General features: G+C 42.8%; 2 protein-coding genes across 18 annotated transcripts in view; one reads left to right on the top strand and one right to left on the bottom strand.

Moving 5' to 3' along the window:
• The window catches only part of ABCG2 (ATP binding cassette subfamily G member 2 (JR blood group)), a 142,202-nt gene that overhangs the window by 72,448 nt on the left and 47,178 nt on the right, over nt 1–22,576 (top strand). For 4 of the 17 annotated variants that reach the window (XM_074040117.1, XM_074040106.1, XM_074040119.1 and 1 more), the window contains one exon: nt 22,101–22,322. Coding sequence is in view for 11 of the 17 variants with exons in the window: in XM_074040106.1 (XP_073896207.1) it covers nt 22,120–22,322 (203 nt within the window). In the remaining 6 variants the exon portion in view is untranslated. Of the gene's footprint in view, nt 1–7,361; nt 7,448–8,031; nt 8,316–9,266; nt 9,390–10,625; nt 10,716–22,100; nt 22,323–22,576 lie in introns of those variants that run through there. The other 13 variants (XM_074040118.1, XM_074040109.1, XM_074040115.1 and 10 more) reach the window with 9 other exon arrangements.
• Nucleotides 2,982–3,344, bottom strand: LOC102140135 (large ribosomal subunit protein eL31-like). Its single transcript, XM_045393357.3, has one exon. It carries the CDS (start codon nt 3,342–3,344, stop codon nt 3,021–3,023), a length of 324 nt encoding a protein of 107 aa, XP_045249292.2. The 3' UTR covers nt 2,982–3,020.

The following is a 22,576-nucleotide window of genomic DNA, read 5'->3' as shown; positions in this document are numbered from 1 at the left end:
AACTTCACTCTTGTGTTCAAACCGTGGGACCTTATCAAAACCTGGAATGTGAATATTAAATGCCAGCATCCCACTCAGTGACCTGATCCTCCTGTTTCAGCTCTTGCCATCTCCATGTGACCCCTCCATGTACTTTCTTTCTCCCTACCTATTCCTGGTTTCGCTTTCCTATGACGGTGAATCACTTCACTCACACGACTCCTTTGCTTCATCTTTCCATTGCCTTACCCACCCAACAAAACCGTACCCTAACCCTTTACCTTTACATCTTTGTGAATGAGAAAGCCATGCCCATTTGCAGCTTTCAAACCACTGTTTAGAGTCCCATCCCAAGTAGTAGGGGCCTTGGTGTTGCTGTGCAGTCTCTGTCTCATATTAGTGTTGGGAGAAAAAACTTCCTCTGCCAACGTAGGTCCAGTGCTTGGGGGCCTGTAAATTAACTGGCAATCGATGGATGAACAGGAGAATAGACAAGGTTTATTTACACTTATTCAGGTGAAGAGACTCTCTGTACAGTTAGGGATGAGAGTTTATATGCCAATAATATGGGAAAAGAGAGGAGGAAAGGGATCTCTGGGAAAACAAATATGCTTTTATGGAAAGACAAATGGGCTTTTAGGGAAAGAAATGATGGTATGACAATTTGTGATATGTTCAGTTATGCAATTTGTCATTCAGGTGCAAGTGGTCTCCTTCCTGGCAGTGGAGTTTTCTTCCAGGCAGTAAAGTCTCCTTATTGGCAGTGAAGCTCCCCAAGAGGGAATTTATGGCAGCTTCACTCTCTGAAAGCTCTGCCTTTAGTCAAATAAGGGAAGCTCCAGAAAGGCTTCTTTCTGTATCTTAAATGTTTCAGTTTAAAACACTCTTCATACCAACTCAATGGGTGCCAGTGGGTCCCTCCATTAGCATCCTCTTCCATTTCCTTGGGGCCGTGTGGTGAGCAGAAAAATGACCTCTCAAAGGTGTCCATGTCTTATTCCCCAGAATGTGAATGATAGGTTACTTAGCGAAGGAGAATTAAGGTTCCAGATGAAATGAAGATTGTTAATCAAATGACTTTCTTTTGTTGTTTGAGATGGAGTCTCGCTCTGTTGCCCAGGCTGGAGTGCAATGGCACAGTCTTGCCTCACGACAACCTCTGCCTCCCCGGTTCAAGTGATCTCCTGCATCAGCCTCCCAAGTAGCTGGGACTACAGGCTCATGCCACCATGCCCGCTTGATTTTTGTATTTTTTGCAGAGACGGGGTTTCACTATGTTGGCCAGGCTGGTCTTGAACTTCTGACCTCGTAATCTACCCGCCTTGGCCTCCCAAAGTGCTAGGATTATAGGTGTAAGCCTGCCCAAATGACTGTACCTGGCCTAAATAACTTTAAAATAGGCTTATCCAGTGGGCCTATTGTAATAACAAGGGTCCTTAAAGGTGGAAGAGGGAGGCAGAAGAAAATCAAAGACGTGATGACAGAAGCAGGGTCACAGAGCTGCTATACTGCTGGCTTTGCAGATGGAGAAAGGGGCCAAGAGCCCAGGAATGCCCGTGGCCTCTACAAGATGGAAAAGGTTCCAGAAAGGAACACAGACCTGCCGACATTTTGATTTTAGACCACTAGACCCATTTTAGACTTCTGACCCGTAGAAATGTAATATACTGGTGTTGTCTTAAACCACTAAGTTTGTGGCAATTTGTTATGGCAGCAATAGAAAACTAATACAAGCCTATTCAAATATTCATCATTTTCCCAAATCCTGAATCAGGCATTCACACCCATACCCTCAGCACATCCATCAACTTCAGAGAGAAAGTATAGTTATGGGCCAGATATTTATTTCAATTTTCTGTAATTAAAGCATTTACCTCAGCCAGGTGTGGTGACTCACACTTGTAATCCCAGCACTTTGGGAGTCCGAGGCAGGCAGATCCCTTTGAGGCCAGGAGTTCAAGACCAGCCTAGGTAACATGGTGTGACCCTGTCTCTACTACAAATACAAAAGTTAGCCAAGCATGGTGGTGTGTGCCTGTAATCCCAGCTACTCGGGAGGCTGCGGCAGGAGAATTGCTTGAACCCAGGAGGTGGAGGTCGTGGTGAGTTGAGATTGTGCCACTGCACTCCAGCCTGGGCAATAGGGTGAGACTCTGTCTCAAAAACAAAAAACAACAACAACAAAAAATCCATTTACCTCCATGAGGATACATCCAACTTCCTTCCCTTTTGTGACAATTTTTTGAAAAGTTTCTGTATTAGTATGTTCTTACACTGCTAATAAAGACATACCTGAGACTGGGTAATTTATAAAGGAAAGAGGTTAATTGACTTACAGTTCGGCCTGGCTAAGGAGGCCTCAGGAAAGTTACAGTCGTGGCAGAAGGGGAAGCAAACACATTCTTCTTTACATGGTGGCAGGAAGGAGAAGTGCCGAGCAAAAGGGGAAAAGCCCCTTATGAAACGATTAGATCTCATGAGAACTCACTATCAGAACAGCAGCATAGGAGTAATCACCCTATGATTCAATTACCTCCCACCAGGTCCCTCCTGCCACACGTGGGGATTATGGGAATGACAATTAAATTTGGGCTGGGAGCCATGGCTCATGCCTGTAATCCTAGTACTTTGGGAGGCCGAGGTGGTGGATCACCTGAGGTCAAGAGTTCGAGACCAGCCTGGCCAACATGGTAAAACCCTGTCTCTACTAAAGATACAAAAATTAGTTGGGCATGGGGGCACGTGCTTGTAAGCCCGGTTACTCAGGAGGCTGAGGCAGTAGAATCACTTGAACCCACGAGGCAGAGGTTGCAGTGAGCTGGGATCACGCCACTGCACTCTAGCCTGGGTGACACAGCAAGACTGCATCTCAAAAAAAAAGATGAGATTTGGGTAGGGACACAGCAAAACCATATCAACTTCCATATATATATATATAGGCAATTTTATAACTTATTTGATGTATATGATGCTCAGTGGTTAGTTCTCATCCACATTGACTGTCTGTAGATTTTTGAAAATGGTAACAGGTATATAAGTAATCAGGTATATACCAAATTATAGAGATTGTTTGGTGAATCTTTAGCCTCATTACATTTTCTGAACAACTGTACACAGATGCGGTATGGAACATTCCTTATTCCTTTGGCCCAGACAGTTTTGTTGAACCTGGTATTAATGCACACATCTGGAGTTCCCATCTCCTTCATGGCAAGTTTTCGGATCTCTCTGAGTGCCCCAGGGGCACACTTCTTGAAGCCCACTCTGTGAATGCGTTTGTGAATGCTGATGATGTATTCTTGGGTCACTACGTCGTTTATGGCAGAACAGCCCTTCTTCTTGCCACTTTTCTTTGCAGGAGCCATTCTACCTGGCCCAATTTGGAAAGGAAGAGCATGAGGGATTCTAAAGTTTCCTTTTCTTTTCTAATTCTAATTCCTCTGGATCCCATTTTCATTATGCTTCCCAAGGGACCTGATACTACCAACAACTCTTTCTTTCTTTATGGCTTGTCCTCTTGGCATGCACACATGTTCTAGTCTGTCTAATTCAAACCACGTGAATATTTTCTCTGAACCCTAAGATAGCCTCTACCTATATTCCTTTCTCTCACCTTCCTTTTATACTGAAATCTTTAGAAAGAGTTGTTTAAACTGTTTCCATTATTTTATTTACAATAACTGTTTGCACCATTATAGACTGAACTTTCTCTTTTTTTTTTTTTTTTTTGAGACGGAGTCTCGCTCTGTCACCCAGGCTGGAGTGCAGTGGCCGGATCTCAGCTCACTGCAAGCTCCGCCTCCCGGGTTCACGCCATTCTCCTGCCTCAGTCTCCCGAGTAGCTGGGACTACAGGCGCCTGCCACCTCGCCCAGCTAAGTTTTTGTATTTTTAGTAGAGACGGGGTTTCACTGTGTTAGCCAGGATGGTCTCGATCTCCTGACCTCGTGATCTGCCCGTCTCGGCCTCCCAAAGTGCTGGGATTACAGGCTTGAGCCACCGCGCCCGGCCTAGACTGAACTTTCTCTTGCCAAATTAGTCAAAAGCCTGACAGCTGTGAGCCGGGCTGTGGGAGAATACTGTGCACATAGCCTCTCGGCCACTGTTTTTTTATTTTCTTAACTTGGAGTGGTAATGAAAATAGATATACTCGGACAGAATACATCTGTTATATATGTAACCCAAATACCCCCAGGCCCATGGGGAATCCTGTCTGAAACCTGATCTTGCCAGGGGAAAATTGACCATTTTGGAGTTCACCTTTGGAGTAAGCACTAAGAAATGTAGCATACTGGGGCCTTACCAGCATTTTGCAACTGGTGCACAGGCATTCAGCAGGAGTCCCAATATGGGGCTCTATAAATACTGGGCAGTGACTCTTGTCTGGTAAAATAAAAGAAAGGTCATGTGGTGGAGGGCAGAGGGCAATGGCTTGGAAGGCTGTGAGTCATTTAACCTTTAACCTTGTGCAAATCAGTCTGCTTTGCATTGGTGATTTATCTGTAAAATGAGGAAAGTCATCTAACATCTGACCTAAAGAGGAAGGTCCTTTTTCTCTAAAATTCTATGGCTAGCTCCAAAAACAATGCTAACTTACAAGTTAAAATGACTTATTTCTATACAATGCAATACATTTATAAAATGCTGGCTTTAATCTGAACTTATCAAATAGAATTTGATAAAGTATTAGGATGAGGTTAGGAACTAATATAACTTTAATTTTTATTTAATTTTCCACTGCCTCCCAATATAACTTTATTTAGCAAATAAACCGACCTATAAATATGAAACATCACAATCTAAAATATTTTTAAAATTAGACTAAAAGTAAGGAAGAATTTTTTATAGGTTTAGTCCTATTTCAAGTGAGGATATGACTCTAAGTATTGCCATGTGTCTTTATATGTTTATTTTATCAGTTCATTTTACTTTTAAACAAAATCCATTTTTTTGTTATAAAATTTATAATTTTCTAAATTTGTTACATTAAATTTAGAAACTTATACTAAAATACAAGATAAAAGACATTCCATGTTACTACCTAGAACAAATGAACACTTTCCTGCTATTTTCTTTCTTTTTTTTTTTTAAAGTGGGGTCTCACTCTGATCATGGTTCACTGCAGCCTTGAACCCCTGGGCTCAAGCAATCCTTCCACCTCAGTCCCCCAAATAGCTAGGTCCACAGGTATGTGCCATCACATCCAGCTAAGTTTTTAAAATTTTTTTGTAGAGACAAGGACTCCCTGTGTTGCCTAGGCTGGTCTCGAATTCTTGGGCTCAAGCAATCCTCTGGTCTCCTCCCAAAGTGCTGGGATTACAGGTGTGAGCCACCACACCCAGTGTAATTAAAATTTTTTTTTTTTAAATAGAGATAGGGTCTCACTCTGTTGCCCAGGCTGGTCTTGAACACCTGGGCTAAAGCAATTATTTCGCCTCTGCCTCCCAAAGTGTTGGGATTACAGGAGTGAGCTGCCACTCCTTGCCCAGCAATTTTCTATGTATAGGTTTTTTTTGTTTGTTTTCTTGACATGGAGTCTTGCGTTGTCACCCAGTGACAGGCATTGGCATGATCTTGGCAGTGGCATGATCTTGGCTCACTGCAGCCTCCACCTCCCTGGCTCCAGCGATCCTCCTGCCTCAGCCTCCTAGGTAGCTGGGATTACAGGCATGTGCCACCATGCCCAGCAAATTTTTTTTTTTTTTTTTTTTTTTGAGACAGTCTCGCTCTGCTGCTCAGGCTGGAGTGCAGTGGCGCGATCTCGGCTCACCGCAAGCTCCGCCTCCCGGGTTCACGCCATTGTCCAGCCTCAGCCTCCTGAGTAGCTGGGACTACAGGCGCCCGCCATCACGCCCGGCTAATTTGTGTGTGTGTGTGTTTTTAGTAGAGGCGGGGTTTCACCGTGTTAGCCAGGATGATCTCGATCTTCTGACCTCAGGTGATCTGCCCGACTGGGCCTCCCAAAGTTCTAGGATTACAGGCGTGAGCCACAGCGCCCGGTCTAATTTTTGTATTTTTAGTAGAGAAGGGTTTCACCGTGTTGGCCAGGCTGGTCTCGAACTCCTGACATCAGGTGACCACACGCCTCGGCTTCCCAAAGTGCTAGGATTACAGGCGTGAGCCACCGTGCCTGGTCTCTATGTACAGGGTTTTGATTTGTTTTTATTTTGCATAATTACAAAATGCTATATTCAACTAAGTATCCGTTTTTTAAAATGTGCACAGCAGTTTCATGTGTGTTTCCTCCATTTTTGTTCAGTCCTCCTGTAGGGCCTTCAGATCTTGCTTGAAATGTTTTCATTTTTTCTGGTATCATACAATTTTATTCTTTTCACTTATCTGGTTGAACTAAAAAGAAAATTAAAATAAAATTTATTCTTTGGAGATTTTTCAGTTTTTGCAAACAGTCCTTAACTGCCAGGTCTGAAAACTTTATCTTCGGTTTTTTTTTTTTTTTTTTCTTGAGACAGTCTCCCTCTGTGGCCCAGGCCGGAGTGCAGTGGTGGGATCTCGGGTCATTGCATCCCCTGCCTCCTATGTTCAAGCGCTTCTCCTTCCTTAGCCTCGCGAGTAGCTGGAATTACAGCCTCGCCACCACACCCAGATAACTTTTGTATTTTTAGTAGAGGCAGGGTTTCACCACGTTGGCCAGGCTGGTCTCGAACTCCTGGCCTCAAGCGATCTGCCTGTGTCAGCCTCCCAAAGTGCTGGGATTACAGGAATGAGCCGCCGCGCTGGCCTTAATTTTGTCTTAAAATGAAGTATGACTAATATATATTTCTATATGGGTCTTTAAGGGTCTTGAAACTGACAGAAATTAATTCAAAAGAATAATTTTACCCAAATGTTTGGGCGCACCAAAGCATGCGGTATGGTATTTTTAAATTTTTTTAAAAAAATTAAGTAGAGTCAATTTTCTTATATAGGCTTCCTAGCTAAAACTTTCCTGCATTGAGTGAACCATTAATAGTTATTCCTAGTGTTGATTTAAACAACTTAAATGATATTATGATTTTTGTTTGTAAATGCAAACCAGGAAATATGTGCATGCAGGTACTAATTTCCTAGGGCAGACGCAGCAGATGTTGGGATGGCTACACTCACACAGCCTGATGGCCCGTTTCCTGAACATGTGCAATCACTTTCCAGCCTTTCCACACCATCAGAATATTGCACAGAAGTATGTCAGTCACAGGAGTATAAAGAATAACATTTAAACTATGGTAATATTTTCATTCAGTAAGTTTCTCCCCTTTGCCTCCCCGGGTTAGATTCAGTCCCTGACCTGATTTTTTAAGGCCCTGGGGCGCAAGCATCCACTTTCTCAGAAGCCCATTCACCAGAAACCACCCATTTAACTTGCTCTGGGGGCGAGCAGCGCTTGTGACTGGACAACCTGTGTGTCAGCGTCCCCGGTGCTTCGGCGCTCCGGCCAGTGGCGGCGATCAAACCCATCTAGGTCAGACGAGGTATTGATCAGCCCGAAGAGCGCCCGGTGATTCTCGTAGTTAAATCACCCCGGTCCATTCGTTCGATCTCGGAGGCGGGAGTGTTTGGCTTTTCCCTGCGTGTCCCGGCAGGGTGACCCTAGCCCCGCGGGAGGGCGGTGGTTCCCGTCCAGCTGGCGGCTCAGCGCCGCGGGATACGTGGGCGCTTTCAGCCGGGTCCCAGGGCGCTTATCGCGGCCCGGCAGACTGGACCGCGCCTCATCCCCGCCCGCGAACCCCGACCCAGGGAAACCCAGGGCGCTAGGGTGGGGCCACAGCGCTCAGCTCTGGCCCTCCATAGTCCGAGGCGCGGGATAGGAAGTTCGCGTCTGCACTGCCTGAGCTCGTTCTCTCGAGGTCCGGGTCTCCCGAGGCCGCCAACCGCCGGCTGCTATCGTGACCTGGAGCTGCAGCGCCTCCAGCGCCTGCCGCCGCGCTACGGGAGCGCTGAGGCCCACCGGGTGTGGTCCGGCGAAGGGGTTGTGCAGTGCGCGGGCTGTGTGCTGTGCCCACACAAACGGTTCCGGGCGTGCAGGAGGGAAAAGGCAGTGCCCGCCACTCCCACTGAGATTGAGAGACGCGGCAAGGAGGCAGCCTGGAGAGGAGCTGGGGAGGATTTGGCAACGCACCGTGCCGATGCTCGGTGGCCTTGTTAAGCGGAAACTGCTGCTTTAGGGTTTGTTTCGAAGGTCGGGCTGACTCATCCCAACATTTACATCAATAAGTGTTAAAGCTCTGCCTCTGAGCCCGCACATCCTGAGATTCTGAGCCCTTGGTTAAGACCGAGCTCTATTAAGCGGAGTGAGTAAATGGTAAAAGCCAATTGCGCTTAGAGTGTGTGTCTGGAAAGGTGGGTAGGCGTTGTATATATATATTTGTTGGAAAATAGATAACCGTTGAAACGAGATGACTGAGTTTTTTAGCCTCTCACAGTTTCATTTGAAAGTAGGTATGCAGTTTAAAACTGATAATTCAAAGTGGTTTTTCAGAAAATGATGCTCTGGTGCAAACTGATTCCGGCTCTCATAGTGTGTTAAGTGTGGGTTGGTAAAACTCTTGGCCTTCCTCCAAATGTATGAAGCTAAAGTTGATATTGGAAGGGTAAAAACCTACTGAGCACGGAAGTTACTACAGGGAGAGGAAACATTTGTTAATGCTAATATTTTAAAGGAGTAGACCAATATATTGTCATTTACCTATTCCCTTTATCTTCTGGGAATAGGTAAATGACAAATTATTGCTCAATCCCTTTAAAGCTTTGGATGGTTTGCTAAAGAATTATTGAACTCCTTTTTGTAATTTTCTGTGGATAGATGAGTGTTCTTACTCCCCTCTCAGTCCTAGAGATATCCCCTAAAGCTTGGTTTTTAGGAGGATCTTACAACTCTCTTATTATTTGAATTTCAGCTAGTCATAAATAAATATAACAGAGTAGTAAGGAAGAGATGTTTTTGATTTATATTCTTTACAAAACAGTGCTTTCAGAGTACGCTTTGACTGGATTATATAGATCTTGGTGAGGAAAGTTTCAGCGACAAAGATGGCATGTTAAGTCTATACACTTGTTATAAATATTGAAAGATGTTGATTATTTTAGTATTTATCTTATAATAACTTTTAATTGTGAAATAATTTGAGAGTTACTGAAAATCTGCAAAAAATAGTACAGAGAGTTCCCATAATATCATGCATAACAAGGGCCAAAACTAGTAACATGGGCCTGCCACTATAATACAATAAACTAAACTACAGGCTTTATTTGGATTTCACTTGTCTTTCCACTGTCTTTTTTTTTGCCCAGGATCCAATCGATGATCTCACTTTGCATTTAACTGCTAAATATCCTTAATTTTCTCTGATCTGTGACAGTTCCTCAGCCTTTCATTGTTTTTTCATGGACCTTGACACTAGTGAAGAAGACCCGGTCAGTTAATTTGTAGAATGCCCCTCAATTTGTATTTGTTTGATGTTTACTGTCATGTTTAGATGAATATTCTACATTTTGGGGAAAAATGTCAGACAAGTAAAGTTTCCATCTCAGTATGTCATATTCGGTACATGATGTCAATACTTTTTTTTTTTTTTTGAGACTGAATCATGCTTTATTGCCCAGACTGGAGTTCAGTGGCTCGATCTCGGCTCACTGCAACCTTTGCCTCCCAGGTTCCAGTGATTCTCCTGCCTCAGCCTCCTGAGTAGCTGGGATTACAGGTGCCTGCCACCACACCCGGCTAGTTTTTTTATATTTTTAGTAGAGATGGGTTTCATGTGGGCCAGGCTGGTCTCAAACTCCTGACCTCTAGTGATCCTCATGCCTTGGCCTCCCAAAGTGCTGGGATTACAGGCATGAGCCACCGTGCCCTAGCCGATACTTCTTATTACCTATGATGTTAATCTGTTTGCCAGGTTCCCTTTGTATTTGAGATCTTGGGAGAGAAACTTGAACTACCATTTCTCCTTAAACTTTTATTCATTAATTTAAGCATCCATTTGTGGAACATGTTGTTTAGTTTAGTTTTTTTTTTTTTTTTTCCCCAATGGTTAAACAAAACCCCTATTTTCTTTCTTCTACGTGTTTTTTTTTTTTTTTTTTTTTTTTTTTTTTTTTTTTTTTTTTTTTTTTGAGATGGAGTCTCACTTTGTCACCCGGGCTGGAGTGCAGTGGCATGATTTAGGCTCACTGCAACTTCTGTCTCCCTGGGTTCAGCAATTCTCCTGCCTCAGCCTTCCAAGTGGCTGGGATTACAGGCACATGTCACCATGCCTGGCTAATTTTTGTATTTTTAGTAGAAACGGGGTTTCCCCATATTGGCCAGGCTGGTCTCGAACTCCTGACCTGGTGATCCATCCGCCTCGGCCTCCCAAAGTGTTGGGATTACAGGCGTGAGCCACTGTGCCCAGCCCTTCTACATTTTTTAATTAAAATTCCCTTCTGTAGGGAAGAGTTGACCCTTCTCTCCTGTTCATTGATTCAGTTATTTGTATCAGTACGGGCTCATGGATATTTGTTTTGTTATATGGCTTATAATCCAATATTATCAGTGTTTAATCTGCTGCTCAAATTGTTCTGGCTTTCACCACTGGGACTTGCTTTTTCTTTCTTCTTCTTCTTTTTTTTTTTTTTTTTTTGAGATGGAGTCTTTGTTGCCCAGACTGGAGTGCAGTGGCATGATCTTGACTCATTGCACCCTCCGTCTCCCAGGCTCTAGCGATTCTTGTGCCTCAGCCTACCAAGTAGCTGGGATTACAGGTATGTAACACCACACCTGGCTACTTTTTGTGTTTTTCAGTAGAGACGGGGTTTTCCATCTGGTCAGGCTGGTCTCAAACTCCTAGCCTCAAGTGATCTGCCCGCTTCAGCCTCCCAAAGTGCTGGGATTACAGGTGTGAGCCACCATGCCCGGAGTCTTTTTCTTTTTTAATGCATTTCCTGATTTCCGGCATCAGAGAATGCTCAGGCTTATTTTGTATTTTCCATGTCCCAACCTTGGAATGATCCATTTCTCCAAGGCACTGGGATTATTTTGCTTTAGAATGGTATTAGAAGCTAAGATCTGGACACTGGATGTTGTGTTAGAGTTCTTTTTTTTTTTTTTTTGAGATGGAGTCTTGCTGTGTTGCCCAGGCCGGGGTGCAGTGGTGCAATCTCGGCTGATTGCAACCTCCGCTTCCTGGGTTCAAGAAATTCTCCTTCCTCAGCCTCCTGAGTAGCAGGAATTACAGGCATGTGCCACCATGCCCAGCTAATTTTTTATGTTGTTAGTAGAGACGGGGTTTTGCCATGTTGGCCAGGCTGGTCTCGAACTCCTGACCTTAGGTGATCCACCCTCCTCGGCCTCCCCAAGTGCTGGGAATACAGGTGTGAGCCACCATGCCTGGCCTAGAGTTGCTTTTGAGCTTTTTATGTTTAATAAAAAGTTTGTGACTTAGCAAATGCTAAGTCTGAAAAGATTAGTATTGCCTTAAAGTTTTAACATTTTAGAGGACCTGACTGTATTTGCCAATTTGGATTCAGTCTCTTATGGGAAAGAAATGAAATTGGTAGTATTTAGGAATTTTTTATTTTTTATTTTTTTATTTTTTATTTTTTATTTTTTATTTTTTGAGACGGAGTCTCGCTGTGTCTCCCAGGCTGGAGTGCAGTGGCGTGATCTCGGCTCACTGCAAGCTCCGCCTCCCGGGTTCACGCCATTCTCCCACCTCAGCCTCCCAAGTAGCTGAGACTACAGGCGCCCGCCACCACGCCCGGCTAGTTTTTTGTATTTTTAGTAGAGACGGGGTTTCACCATGTTAGCCAGGATAGTCTCGATCTCCTGACCTCGTGATCCACCCGCCTCGGCCTCCCAAAGTGCTGGGATTACAGGCTTGAGCCACCGCGCCCGGCCAGGAATTTTTTAAAGCTCCCATTTTTTTTCTCAAATGAAACCCTGTCAGTGTTTCCAAAACAAATAATGCATATGTGAGCTTCTATTTATTAGGCTCTGGTAAGAAACCAGGATCATTTGATTAGCTGAGTAGCTTCAACTACATCCTAATATTATAATTTTGGTATCTGTTGATTGAATTCACAGTGAGAAAAAGATTTGAGATCCATATTTATGTTAGTTATACTAGCAATGAAGAAATACTGTGTTTATAATGAGGCATTATCTGGTCTGAGATGGTAACTGTACCCATGGATTAGAGAGAGGATCCCTTGCAATAATTAATGAGCCCTTCTATGATTTTGGAGTATACACACATTACATGCTCCTTCTTTTCTGTCTTTGTATGCTGGATCATGATGTTTTTTACTGTAGGTCTCAGAATTTTGAGAAGTAATGCTGCTGCTCACATCTAATTTTCTGTTCATAATTTTTTTTTTTTTTTTTGGGACGGAGTCTCGCTCTGTTGCCCAGGCTGGAGTGCAGTGGCATGATCTCGGCTCACTGCATCCTCCACCTCCTGGGTTCACACCATTCTCCTGCCTCAGCCTCTCCAGCAGCTGGGACTACAGGCGCCCGCCACCATGCCCAGCTGTATTTTTAGTAGAGACGGGTTTCACCGTGGTAGCCAGGATGGTCTCGATCTCCTGACCTCGTGATCCACCCAACTTGGTCCCTCAAAGTGTCGGGATTACAGGTGTGAGCCGCCGCGCCCGGCCTCTGTTCATAATTTTTATTGCAATTCTGATGATTGAATTATAAACTGGAAGGGAGCAGGGATATTGATCTTTATGTAGTCGACATGTACTAGACTCATGGAGGAGAAGAACTGGGTTGTAGGCACAGTGCTGTGTGGTTTTGGGTGAATGTAACACTCAACTTGATTTTGCCTGTTCCTCTTGTTTCCCCCTGGGGGCTAAGGATTCCAAAATTTTCTAATCACCCACCTCACTGCTGCTCATCTTCCCACAGTGCCAATGTGGTGGAGTCAGCCTTGCAAAGGGAGAAGAGAAAGGGTGATGACTTCCCCAGAGCTTCTGCCACTGTCCTCCTCCCTATGTCTTCTAGCCCCAGTCACTACTCCTTTTATTTAAATTCATAGAGGCTTCTCTGTCAGTCCCCTCTTAAATGTAAATGAGTTATTCAGTTCCTATGGGCCTGAAGCTAAACCACTGTCATTTATTTTTGGCCTTGTTTTCCTAGTTTGGGCAGTGTTAGAGGAGGTCTGGAAATAGAATTGTTTGGGACAGGCAATTTTGCAGAACGTGCACAGATAAATAGGCTTCAGGAAGCTCTCATAGGCTACGGAGGGAGGGGAGCAGGACAGTGTCCTCATCTTGGCTCTTGATATTATTACGGTGGACTCTTATGTGGTCTCCCTGCGTTGTCCATACCCGTGACCAAAGTCAGAGTGATCCTTTAAACCAAGCTTATCCAACCTGCATGTGGCCCAGGATGGCTTTGAATGCAGCCCAACACAAATTAGTAAACTTTCTTAAAACATTATGTGATTTTTTTTTAGCTCATCAGCTATCGTTAATGTTAGTGTATTTTATATGTGACCCAAGACAATTCTTCCAGTGTGGCCCAGGGAAGCCAAAAGATTGGACACCCCTGCTTTAAACATAGATGATATCATTTCTTCGCTCAGAACTTTCCTGTGCCTTCCAGTGTCATTTAGATCAGAGCCAAAGTCCTTCCTGTGGTCAGTGGTAGATACAACCTGAGTTCCTGCTCTCTTACCCTCCCTCATTCTGCTTCAGCCTCACTGGCCTCTTTGCTGTTCCTTAGACGAGCACTTGGACATATACTGCTCCTCCAGAAGGCCACCCTCAGAGCTCTGCTTGAGGGTCTCATTGGAAAGGCCTTCCGTGGCCACCTCTGTTACCCAAGTTGGAGTGCATTGTTGTGATCTTGGCTCACTGCAATCTCTGCCTCCCGGGTTCAAGCAATTCTTGTGCCTCAGCCTCCCAAGTAGCTAGAATTACAGGTGTGCGCCACCACACCTGGTTAATTTTTGTATATTTAATAGAGATGGGGTTTCATCATATCGTCCAGACTGCTCTCCAAACTCCAGGCCTCAAACAGTCCACCCACCTCAGCCTCCCAAAGTGCTGGGATTACAGGCGTGAGCCACCATTTCTGGCCCACCCTTCCTCTTTTGCTTTTATTTTTTTTTCTCCATAGCACTGTTGACTGACATTTTTCGTATGTAACCTCACTGTTGTTTTGTTTTGTTCACTCCTGTAAGTCCAGTGCCTGTCAGATAAAAGAAGCCTAGTAAATATTGAATTATTATTATTATTTGAGACAGAGTTTAGCTCTTGTTGCCCAGACTGGAGTGCAATGGTGTGATCTCAGCTCACCGCAACCTCTGCCTCCCGGGTTCAAGCCATTGTCCTGCCTCAGCCTCCCGAGCAGCTGGGGTTACAGGCATAAACTACAATGCCCAGCTAATTTTGTATTTTTAGTAGAGACAGAGTTTCTCCATGTTGGTCAGGCTGGTTAAATGAATTCTTTTAGTTTTCTTTTTTACTTTCTTTCTTCTTTCTTTCTTTCCCTCCCTCCCTCCCTTCCTTCCTTCTCTTTCTCATCTCATGGGAATAGAGAGTCTCTGTTAACAAGAGCCTCTGATAACTGGAGAGAGCAAGCTGAAAAGATGGGAGTGAGGAGAGTGTCCTTATTCACAGTGACAAGGTGGGAGAATGCCTGGCTAATGTAGCAGGGAGGTCAGGATCATTCAGGGAGAGGTCAAGGGACAGGGAGGTCAAGGGGAAAGATCTTTATGGATTTTGAAACTTATTACAGCCACCAAGATATTAGACTTTAAAACTGTATATGATATTTTATGTCCATTGATGCCACTCTGAATACAGCTCACACTTGGATGCTCAAGTGAATGTGGGTCTCTAGCGAAGGGTACTGGAAAATGCCACCCCAAAATATGCCTGAACTGAAATTCTGTGTTGGACAACCAGCTATCACCAGGCTCTGCAGGCTTTTCACCTTTACCCCTGGGTCTTCTCACTATTTCGCTACATAGATGGAGTACGTTCTTTCGACTGTCTTTGGGCAACTTGTCTGGTTTTGGGATTTTTAGCTAAAGTTCTCTTTGTAAAATCTATTCCAGTGAATTAATTATGCAAAAGGTACAGGGGTTTATCTTTGCTTCTTTGCGCTTGAAATAATTCTTTCCTGTACTTGGCATTTGGCTTATTTTGAGCTAAAGGCCGTTGAGAACCCCTGGATCCTTGAAAAGTTCTACCTCACCCTAACTGCCAAAAAAGTATGAATTTATTGTATTATAAAGGAAATGTACATTTATAAATAAAATTCCCATTTGTAAAGGCGTCTCTCCAAGATAGCTCTTTTCACCCGAGAGGGACTTAACTGCATACCAAGACAGCCCTTATTTACCATACTTTCCTCCCCATCCCTTCCCTTCCCTTGCCGTGACTCGTCCCCAGAAACCTTAAACCCCTTTTTCTTTAGCCTGAAATTTGTATGTAAGTCTTAATCGCCGGGCGTGGTGGCTCACGTCTGTCATCTCAGCACTTTGGGAGGCCGAGGCAGGTGGATCACCTGAGGTCAGGAGTTCAAGACCAGCCTGACCAATGTGGTGAAACCCCATCTCTACTAAAAATACAAAACTTAGCCGGGTGTGGTGGCGGGCGCCTCTAATTCCAGCTACTTGGGAGGCTGAGGCAGGAGAATTGCTTGAATCTGGGAGGCAGAGGTTACAGTGAGCCAAGGTCGCACCACTGCACTCCGTCCTGGGCATCAGAGTGAGACTCTGTCTCAAAAAAAAAAAAAAAAGTCTCAATCATCTGGACTTGTCCTAGAGTCTGATTTGTTTATGAAACTTCCACACTTGCTTGTGTAAGGAAACTTTTTTTTTTTTGGTCATATTAACCTGTCTTTTGCCAGTTTAATTTCTAGGGCCCCAGCTAGAGAACCCACACGGGAGATGGAGAAGGAATTTTTCTTCTCTAAAGTAATATTTAAGAAAACCTAACAGCGATACATTGTTGCAAACTGAAGACCCAAGGAGGGTGGGCAGGTTTGTCATCCATGAGAGTCGTGGTTGTGGTTCTGATTTAACAAAAGTTCATCCCTCTCAAAGCCTTAACCTTTGATGTCCCCTCTGTCATTGCCTCTCTTATCCAAACATGGCTCCCCAGGGTTTTTGCAGTTACCTCCCCGCTAGTTCTTGCTTCCACACTTGCCTCTCCCTTCTGTTATTCTCCACACAACAAAGTGTTCCTTTATTTATTTATTTACTGAGACAGAGTCTTGCTCTGTTGCCCAGGCTGGAGTGCAGCAGCACGATCTTGGCTCACTGCAACCTCTGCCTCCTGAACTCAAGCGATTCTCCTGCCTCAGCCTCCCGAGTAGCTGGGATCACAAACGCACACCACCATGCCTGGCTAATTTTTGTATTTTTAGTAGAGATGGGGTTTCACCACGTTGGCCAGGCTGGTCTCGAACTCCTGACCTCAAGTAATCTGCTCACCTCAGCTGTCCAAAAGGCTGAGATTACAGGCGAGAGCCACCACACCTGGCCCAGCCCAGAATGTTCCTTTATACACATCATTAGTGTCGTGAGCCTTTCTTGATTAAAAGGCCTCAGTGGCTTCTCACTGAGCCCTTCTGTGATGGGGTTTCTTCCTGTCTGTCAGGAATCAGGCTGCATTCTCCAGATCACTGTGCTGCCATAATGTGGGGTCCTAGAGCACCTAGCCAGTTTAACTCTGAAACCACCATGCAAGGAGGCTTTGGGCCTGAATAGAATCAACACAGGACCTCTCAGGACAAATCTGTCAAATTGGAGATAACATGAAAGCCCGTGCGTCAACCTTTTAAAGGCAATAAAGCACCATAATATCTTTTAAAGACAAGGTACAATTTATGTAAGTTAAACTTCAGATTTTGTGTTCCTTTTCCTTTCCACTGCTAAGTTTGTCGCAATCGCCTGACAGTGATTTGACTGCTCAGGATTGTTATCTTTTGAGATTAACCTCAGTAAACAGTTTAAAGAGGTATGTAATTTATGCAGCATGCCCTATGGCTATGAGGTAAGAGTGCATCTTCCTATACTAGTGTCATTTTAGGGGGAAAAAAAAAGGAAGAGTAGAGTCTGGAATTAACTTGAGGCTATTGTGGCTTCTACCAACATATGCGGTAGTTCCAGCTGGGCAGGTGGCAGGCTGAAGACTTTAGGCTCTACCTGTGTACTTTTTTTTTTTTTTCCTATTCTCGTTTTCATTCTATGTAAATGCTGTTTTAAGTTGCGCAGTTTGAGCTTTCTAATTGTAAAGAGTCGTCTATGCAATTAAGAGTTTGATAAAGAGTAAAAAAAAATTGAGAAATATGGTATCTTTAATGCAGATTATCATTTTTATAAGAGAGTACCAGCATATATTGAAGACAAATGGTTAAACTTCTCAAAAAAGTAAAAATGCACCGGGCGCAGTGGCTCACACCTGTAATCCCAGTGCTTTGGGAGGCTGAGGCGGGCGGATCACCTGAGGTCAGGAGTTTGAAACCAGGCTTGACTACCATGGTGAAACTCCATCTCTACTAAAAAATACAAAAATTAGCTGCGCGTCATGGCATCCGCCTGTAATCCCAGCTACTAGGGAGACTGAGGCAGGAGAATCACTTGAACCCGGGAGGCGGAAGTTGCAGTGAGATGAGATCATGCCATTGCACTCCAGCCTGCGCAACAAGAATGAAACTCCATCTCAAAAAAAAAAAAAAAAAAAGTAAAAACATGGCCTTACTAGTTAGAAAGCAACAAGAGAGGCAAGGTATGAATAATATAGGTAGACCAGCAGGAAAGGGACAGCAGAGCTGGGGAAAGAATCTCCATATGCAAAGCCTTTCTGTCTTGTTTGAAAGGCCTTTTCGAGTTGGCTAAAATGCATAATCAGGCCAAATAACATAAATCGGCTGGGATCAGGTAAAGTGTAAAGCCATTTGGAGGCTTCCTTTTACTTAAGATCTTGGCAGGGGGTCTAGGACACAGAAAGAGGAAAAAAACTGGATTAGCATTAGCTGGTACTCCGCAAATAAGGAAACAGCAACAGGTGGGAGGTTGATTTTTGTTGTAGGGACATCTCGTCGTGTGATGGGGTATTTTCCTTGATATAAAAAGATGATGCTAATCCAATGAGACCAGGACACATGACCAGAAAGCTTCTGACCATGGGGAAGGACTGGTGTTTGTTTAAAGGTGGTTGTTACTTTTAGAGAGTTCCCTAAACCCAAAATACCATATTAATTAGAGACTGGGCACTTTGAGATGAGTCTGGTGCTGAGTTTTGGTATATTTTCTTTATTTAATCCTTACTGTATTTTTTTTCTTAGAGTAAGTGTATTGCTCCATATTGGTGTTAGAATTATAGTTTGTTTGGTTTTTTTTTCCTTTGTTTTTGATGTAACGTGCGTCAGCTTGATGGTGTGCCTTGGTTATACCTGTCTAATCACTTGGTTTGTGACTCATGAATGACTAAGGCCCCGCATCTCCCTGAGGAAGATTGTTAGAATCCTGGCGAGGAATGAAACAGCTCCTGAGTAATGTGAATTACACATTTAATCCTATCACAATAAAGGCAAACTCTTTCTCTGCACGCACTTCTAAGATTGTGATTGTATTTATAAGTGTTACTCTCTGTCTTGTATGGGCATGGGTGATCACTCTTTCTTGGGTACTTTAGCTCTAGTTGTTGCCTTTTATTTGTGGAAACCTCACAAAAGTGTCTTTAAAATTTCCATCTTGAGTCAGTGAGCTATTTAAATTCAAGCAATAAGTTATTTAATACTCTTAAGAAGTCTTTAGAGAAGGTTAGAAAAGGTCCTCAGTGGCTGAATGAACATCAAATGGGGATGACAGTAGGAAAAGTGATTGCTAGTGTTGGAATTGGTGTATTTTGGTTTCTGAATATATGGGGAGATGGTTTAAAACCTTCTTAAAGTAAAGGTGTGAAGTCCATACATTGCAGTTGTCTCTAGAGATCCCTGGGGAATTGGTTCCAAGACTCCCCTCGGACACCTAGATCCACATATGCTCAAGTTCCTGATATAAAGTGGCATAGTATTTGCATATAACATACATGCTTTGTTCCATATACTTTAAATCATCTCTAGATTACTTATAATACCTAATACAATGTAAATGTTATGGCAATAGTTGTGATACTGTATTGTATAGGAAATAATGATGAAAAAAATTCTGTACATGTTCTGTACAGACACAGCCATCCATTTATATTTATTTTTAAATATTAATTTTTTTTAAGATGGGATCTTACTCTGTCACCCAGGCTGGAGTGCAGTGGCGTGATCTCGGCTCACTGAAATCTCCACCTCCTGGGCTCAAGTGATCCTCCTGCCTCAGCCTCCCGAGTAGCTGAAAAATATGGGTGTGCACCACCATACCTGGCTAATTTTTTGTATTTTTTATAGAGATGGGGTTTCACCATGTTGTGCAGGCTGGTCTCGAACTCCTGCGTTCAAGTGATCTGCCTGCCTTGACCTCCCAAAGTGCTGGGATTACAGGCGTGAACCACCACACCTGGCTTATTTTTAAATATTTTCGATTTGCGATTGGTTGAATCCTCAGATGCAGAACTCAAGGACAGGGCTGCTGACTGTACTTGCGCCTTCTCTTTCAATGCTTCAAGAGAATAGAATTTTGGCGAATTATTGCCATTCGTGTGTTCACAGATTGAAACGCAGCCATGTACCTTGAATTTGCTGGATGTCAGTCTTTAAATGGTTTTTACTTTTCCAGGCTCCAAATGAAGAGACTTGTAAATATGATATGTTTCTGGATTACAGAAGCAGTTCTTAGGAGATAACTTTGGTTTTTGGCAGTTTTATTATGATATGCCTAGATTTGTTTTTTTTTTTTTTTGTATTTATCCTCTTCGGCGTTCCTAGAATTTCTTCAGTCTATGGCTTGATAGCTTTGTCAGTTTTGGAAAATACTGGCCAGTGTTTCTTCAAATACTGATTCTAAGTACACATTTTGCTACATTTTCTCTCCTCTCTCAGGTCTCCGGTTATGCTTATGACAGACCTTTTTCATCTTATCCCATATGTTTGTTATGCTCTTTTATGTAGTTCTCATTCTTTTTAATTAGGAGGTTTTTCCCCCTTTCATGGTAATAATTTTCATCATTCATAGTTTTTATCCTGGATGTTTTCTGTATACTAGTCTTCCAGTTCACTAAATTCTCTTTCCTAATTTGTGTCTAAATTAGGAAAGCTGCTGTTAAACTCATCTGTCAAATTCTTAATTTTCATTTGTTTTTGTAGATCTTGGTTCCTTGGTGAGAGTCTGTCTTGTAATTTTCTTAAACACGTCAATCTTTTGTTTTAATGTCAATGTCTGTTAACTCCAGTCTAGATTACTTGTGGGTCTCTTTCCATTTTCTCATTTCTGGAACATCAGGTTCTGTTTTTTGGCATGCCTGGCAATTTAAAAAAATTTTTTCATTATTTTTAAACTTATGATTCGTGAATCAGGCAGCCCTCAGAATCATAGCAGATTCAGAGAGATTCCCGATGCCTGGCAATTTTTTATTGAAAATCTGGATATCTTCTTAGAGAGTGGATTTAACCTTCTTCTAAAAGTCTGAGCAGATCGTCTTGATTGAGTAGAGGCTGGTTTTTTGATTTGTCCATATTCCCAAAGCATAATGCTTCTGGAATCTCTTTCCAGGGCTCCTCCTCTGCTAGGCACTTAACTCCAACAAAATTTTGTCTCCCTAGTGCTGACAGATGACAGACTGCTGAAATATCTGCCCAGAAATAGTAGTGACTTCAGTAAGCAGACTCATTTCTTTTAGCAGCTGCTTCCTGCTTGGTTTGTCTGAGATGTGCCCCAGGTGTGTACAATTTTTGTGTGCAAATACCCACCTCAAGAGGAAAGGGCACGCAGAATGCAGAGTTTGTTTCAGTGCTTCAGTCCCTCCATTCCATGATTTTGGTTCCTCATGTCCTGGCCGCTTTGGTTGCTTTTATCAGACAGAACTCTTCAACATTTCTTCTTACTTTTTTTTGTCTACTTTTGTCGTTGTGGTTAGGAGGACTGTTTGTTTGGAACAGCAACTCCATCATAGTCAGAGAGAAATTTTGTCATGGATTACTTTGACTTTTAAAAATTAAAACTACATTTATTGAAGTTAACACTTCAAACCTGTTTCACAAGCTGTTAAGCTCATCTTAAGGTCTTACTCTAATCTTTTTTGAGGCCTTTTGTAATTTGTTTAATGAAATATTTCACATTTTATTTATACATTTAATATTCTTTTTTGTTTTAAATTTTTACTTAACTTTTGGTTTGACTTACTTAATGATTTTCGTACCTAACTTTAAATCTTCCTAGAATTTAAATATGTTTGTTAATTAAGGAAATGATTATGTAATTGCAAACAGTTTTGTAGTTTACCTTCTTTGCTGATTGACGGTGCATAACAACTTACGACATAAAGTCTGGAGCTATAAATTCAGAGAAATGTCTCCTGTTTCTGACTGCTTGACTAAGCCCCTTTTGATAATAATGATGCTATAAACTCTGCAATTAAAAAGAAAAAGAGGTTCTTTTTTTTTTCCTTTGTTTTTGAGATAGAGTCTCGCTCTATTGCCCAGGCTGGAGTGTAGTGGTGCGATCTCTGCTCACCACAACCTCTGCCTCCCTGGTTCAAGCCATTCTCCTGCCTCAGCCCCCTGAGTAGCTGGGATTACAGGCTCACGCCACTACACCTGGCTAATTTTTATATTATTAGTAGAGACAGGGTTTCATCATGTTGGCCAGGCTGGCCTTGAAAAAAAAATACAGAGGTTCTGATGATGATCATGTATTCTGTCCCTGCACTTGACTTACATGCTTTTCAAGCCAGACAATTCTAGCCCTCATCCATCCTTTTCCTGCTTTATCAGTTTTTAGTAATTTTCATACTCTTCCTATTTACTTATTAGGAGCCATTTGACATCTAATTGGAGTTTATGCATTCCAAGTTGTGCCTGTCTTCCCATTTATATTTTTAGGATGTTCTTATCACAGTGGCATAGGCTGTTCGTTGGAAATGAAGCTACTCATTGCCACTCATTTAAAAATTGACTTGTTTTAAATGTATTGTCACCTAGTGTTTGCAATCTCATTTATCTGGACTATCAACTTACTGTTGCTTTTCTGTCTACAGAAAGATAAAAACTCTCCAGATGTCTTCCAGTAATGTCGAAGTTTTTATCCCAATGTCACAAGAAAACACCAATGGCTTCCCCACGACAACTTCCAATGACCGGAAGGCATTTACTGAAGGAGCTGTGTTAAGTTTTCATAACATCTGCTATCGAGTAAAAGTGAAGAGTGGCTTTCTACCTGGTCGAAAACCAGTTGAGAAAGAAATACTATCGAATATCAAGTATGTACATGAACTTGTAAAAAGACAGCTTTTTAATTTACCTACAGTGAACCTCACAGGTTTTGCATATTTCCAAGAAAGTGGCTATGAACATTTTTGTAAAAGTCTTTGCACAGATATACAGACATATGCTTTCATTTGTTTTGGCTAAACTAGGAGTGAAATAATTGGGTCACATTTAGGTATATGTTTAACTCTCAAAGTAACTGCCAGAGTTAAAAAAAAAAAAAAAAAAAAAAGTACCACATGTGGCT

Source organism: Macaca fascicularis, chromosome 5, assembly GCF_037993035.2.
Source record: "Macaca fascicularis isolate 582-1 chromosome 5, T2T-MFA8v1.1".
Lineage (NCBI taxonomy): Eukaryota > Metazoa > Chordata > Mammalia > Primates > Cercopithecidae > Macaca > Macaca fascicularis.
The sequence above is the reverse complement of the archived record's forward strand: the minus strand, read 5'-3'. Positions and strand labels throughout refer to the sequence as shown.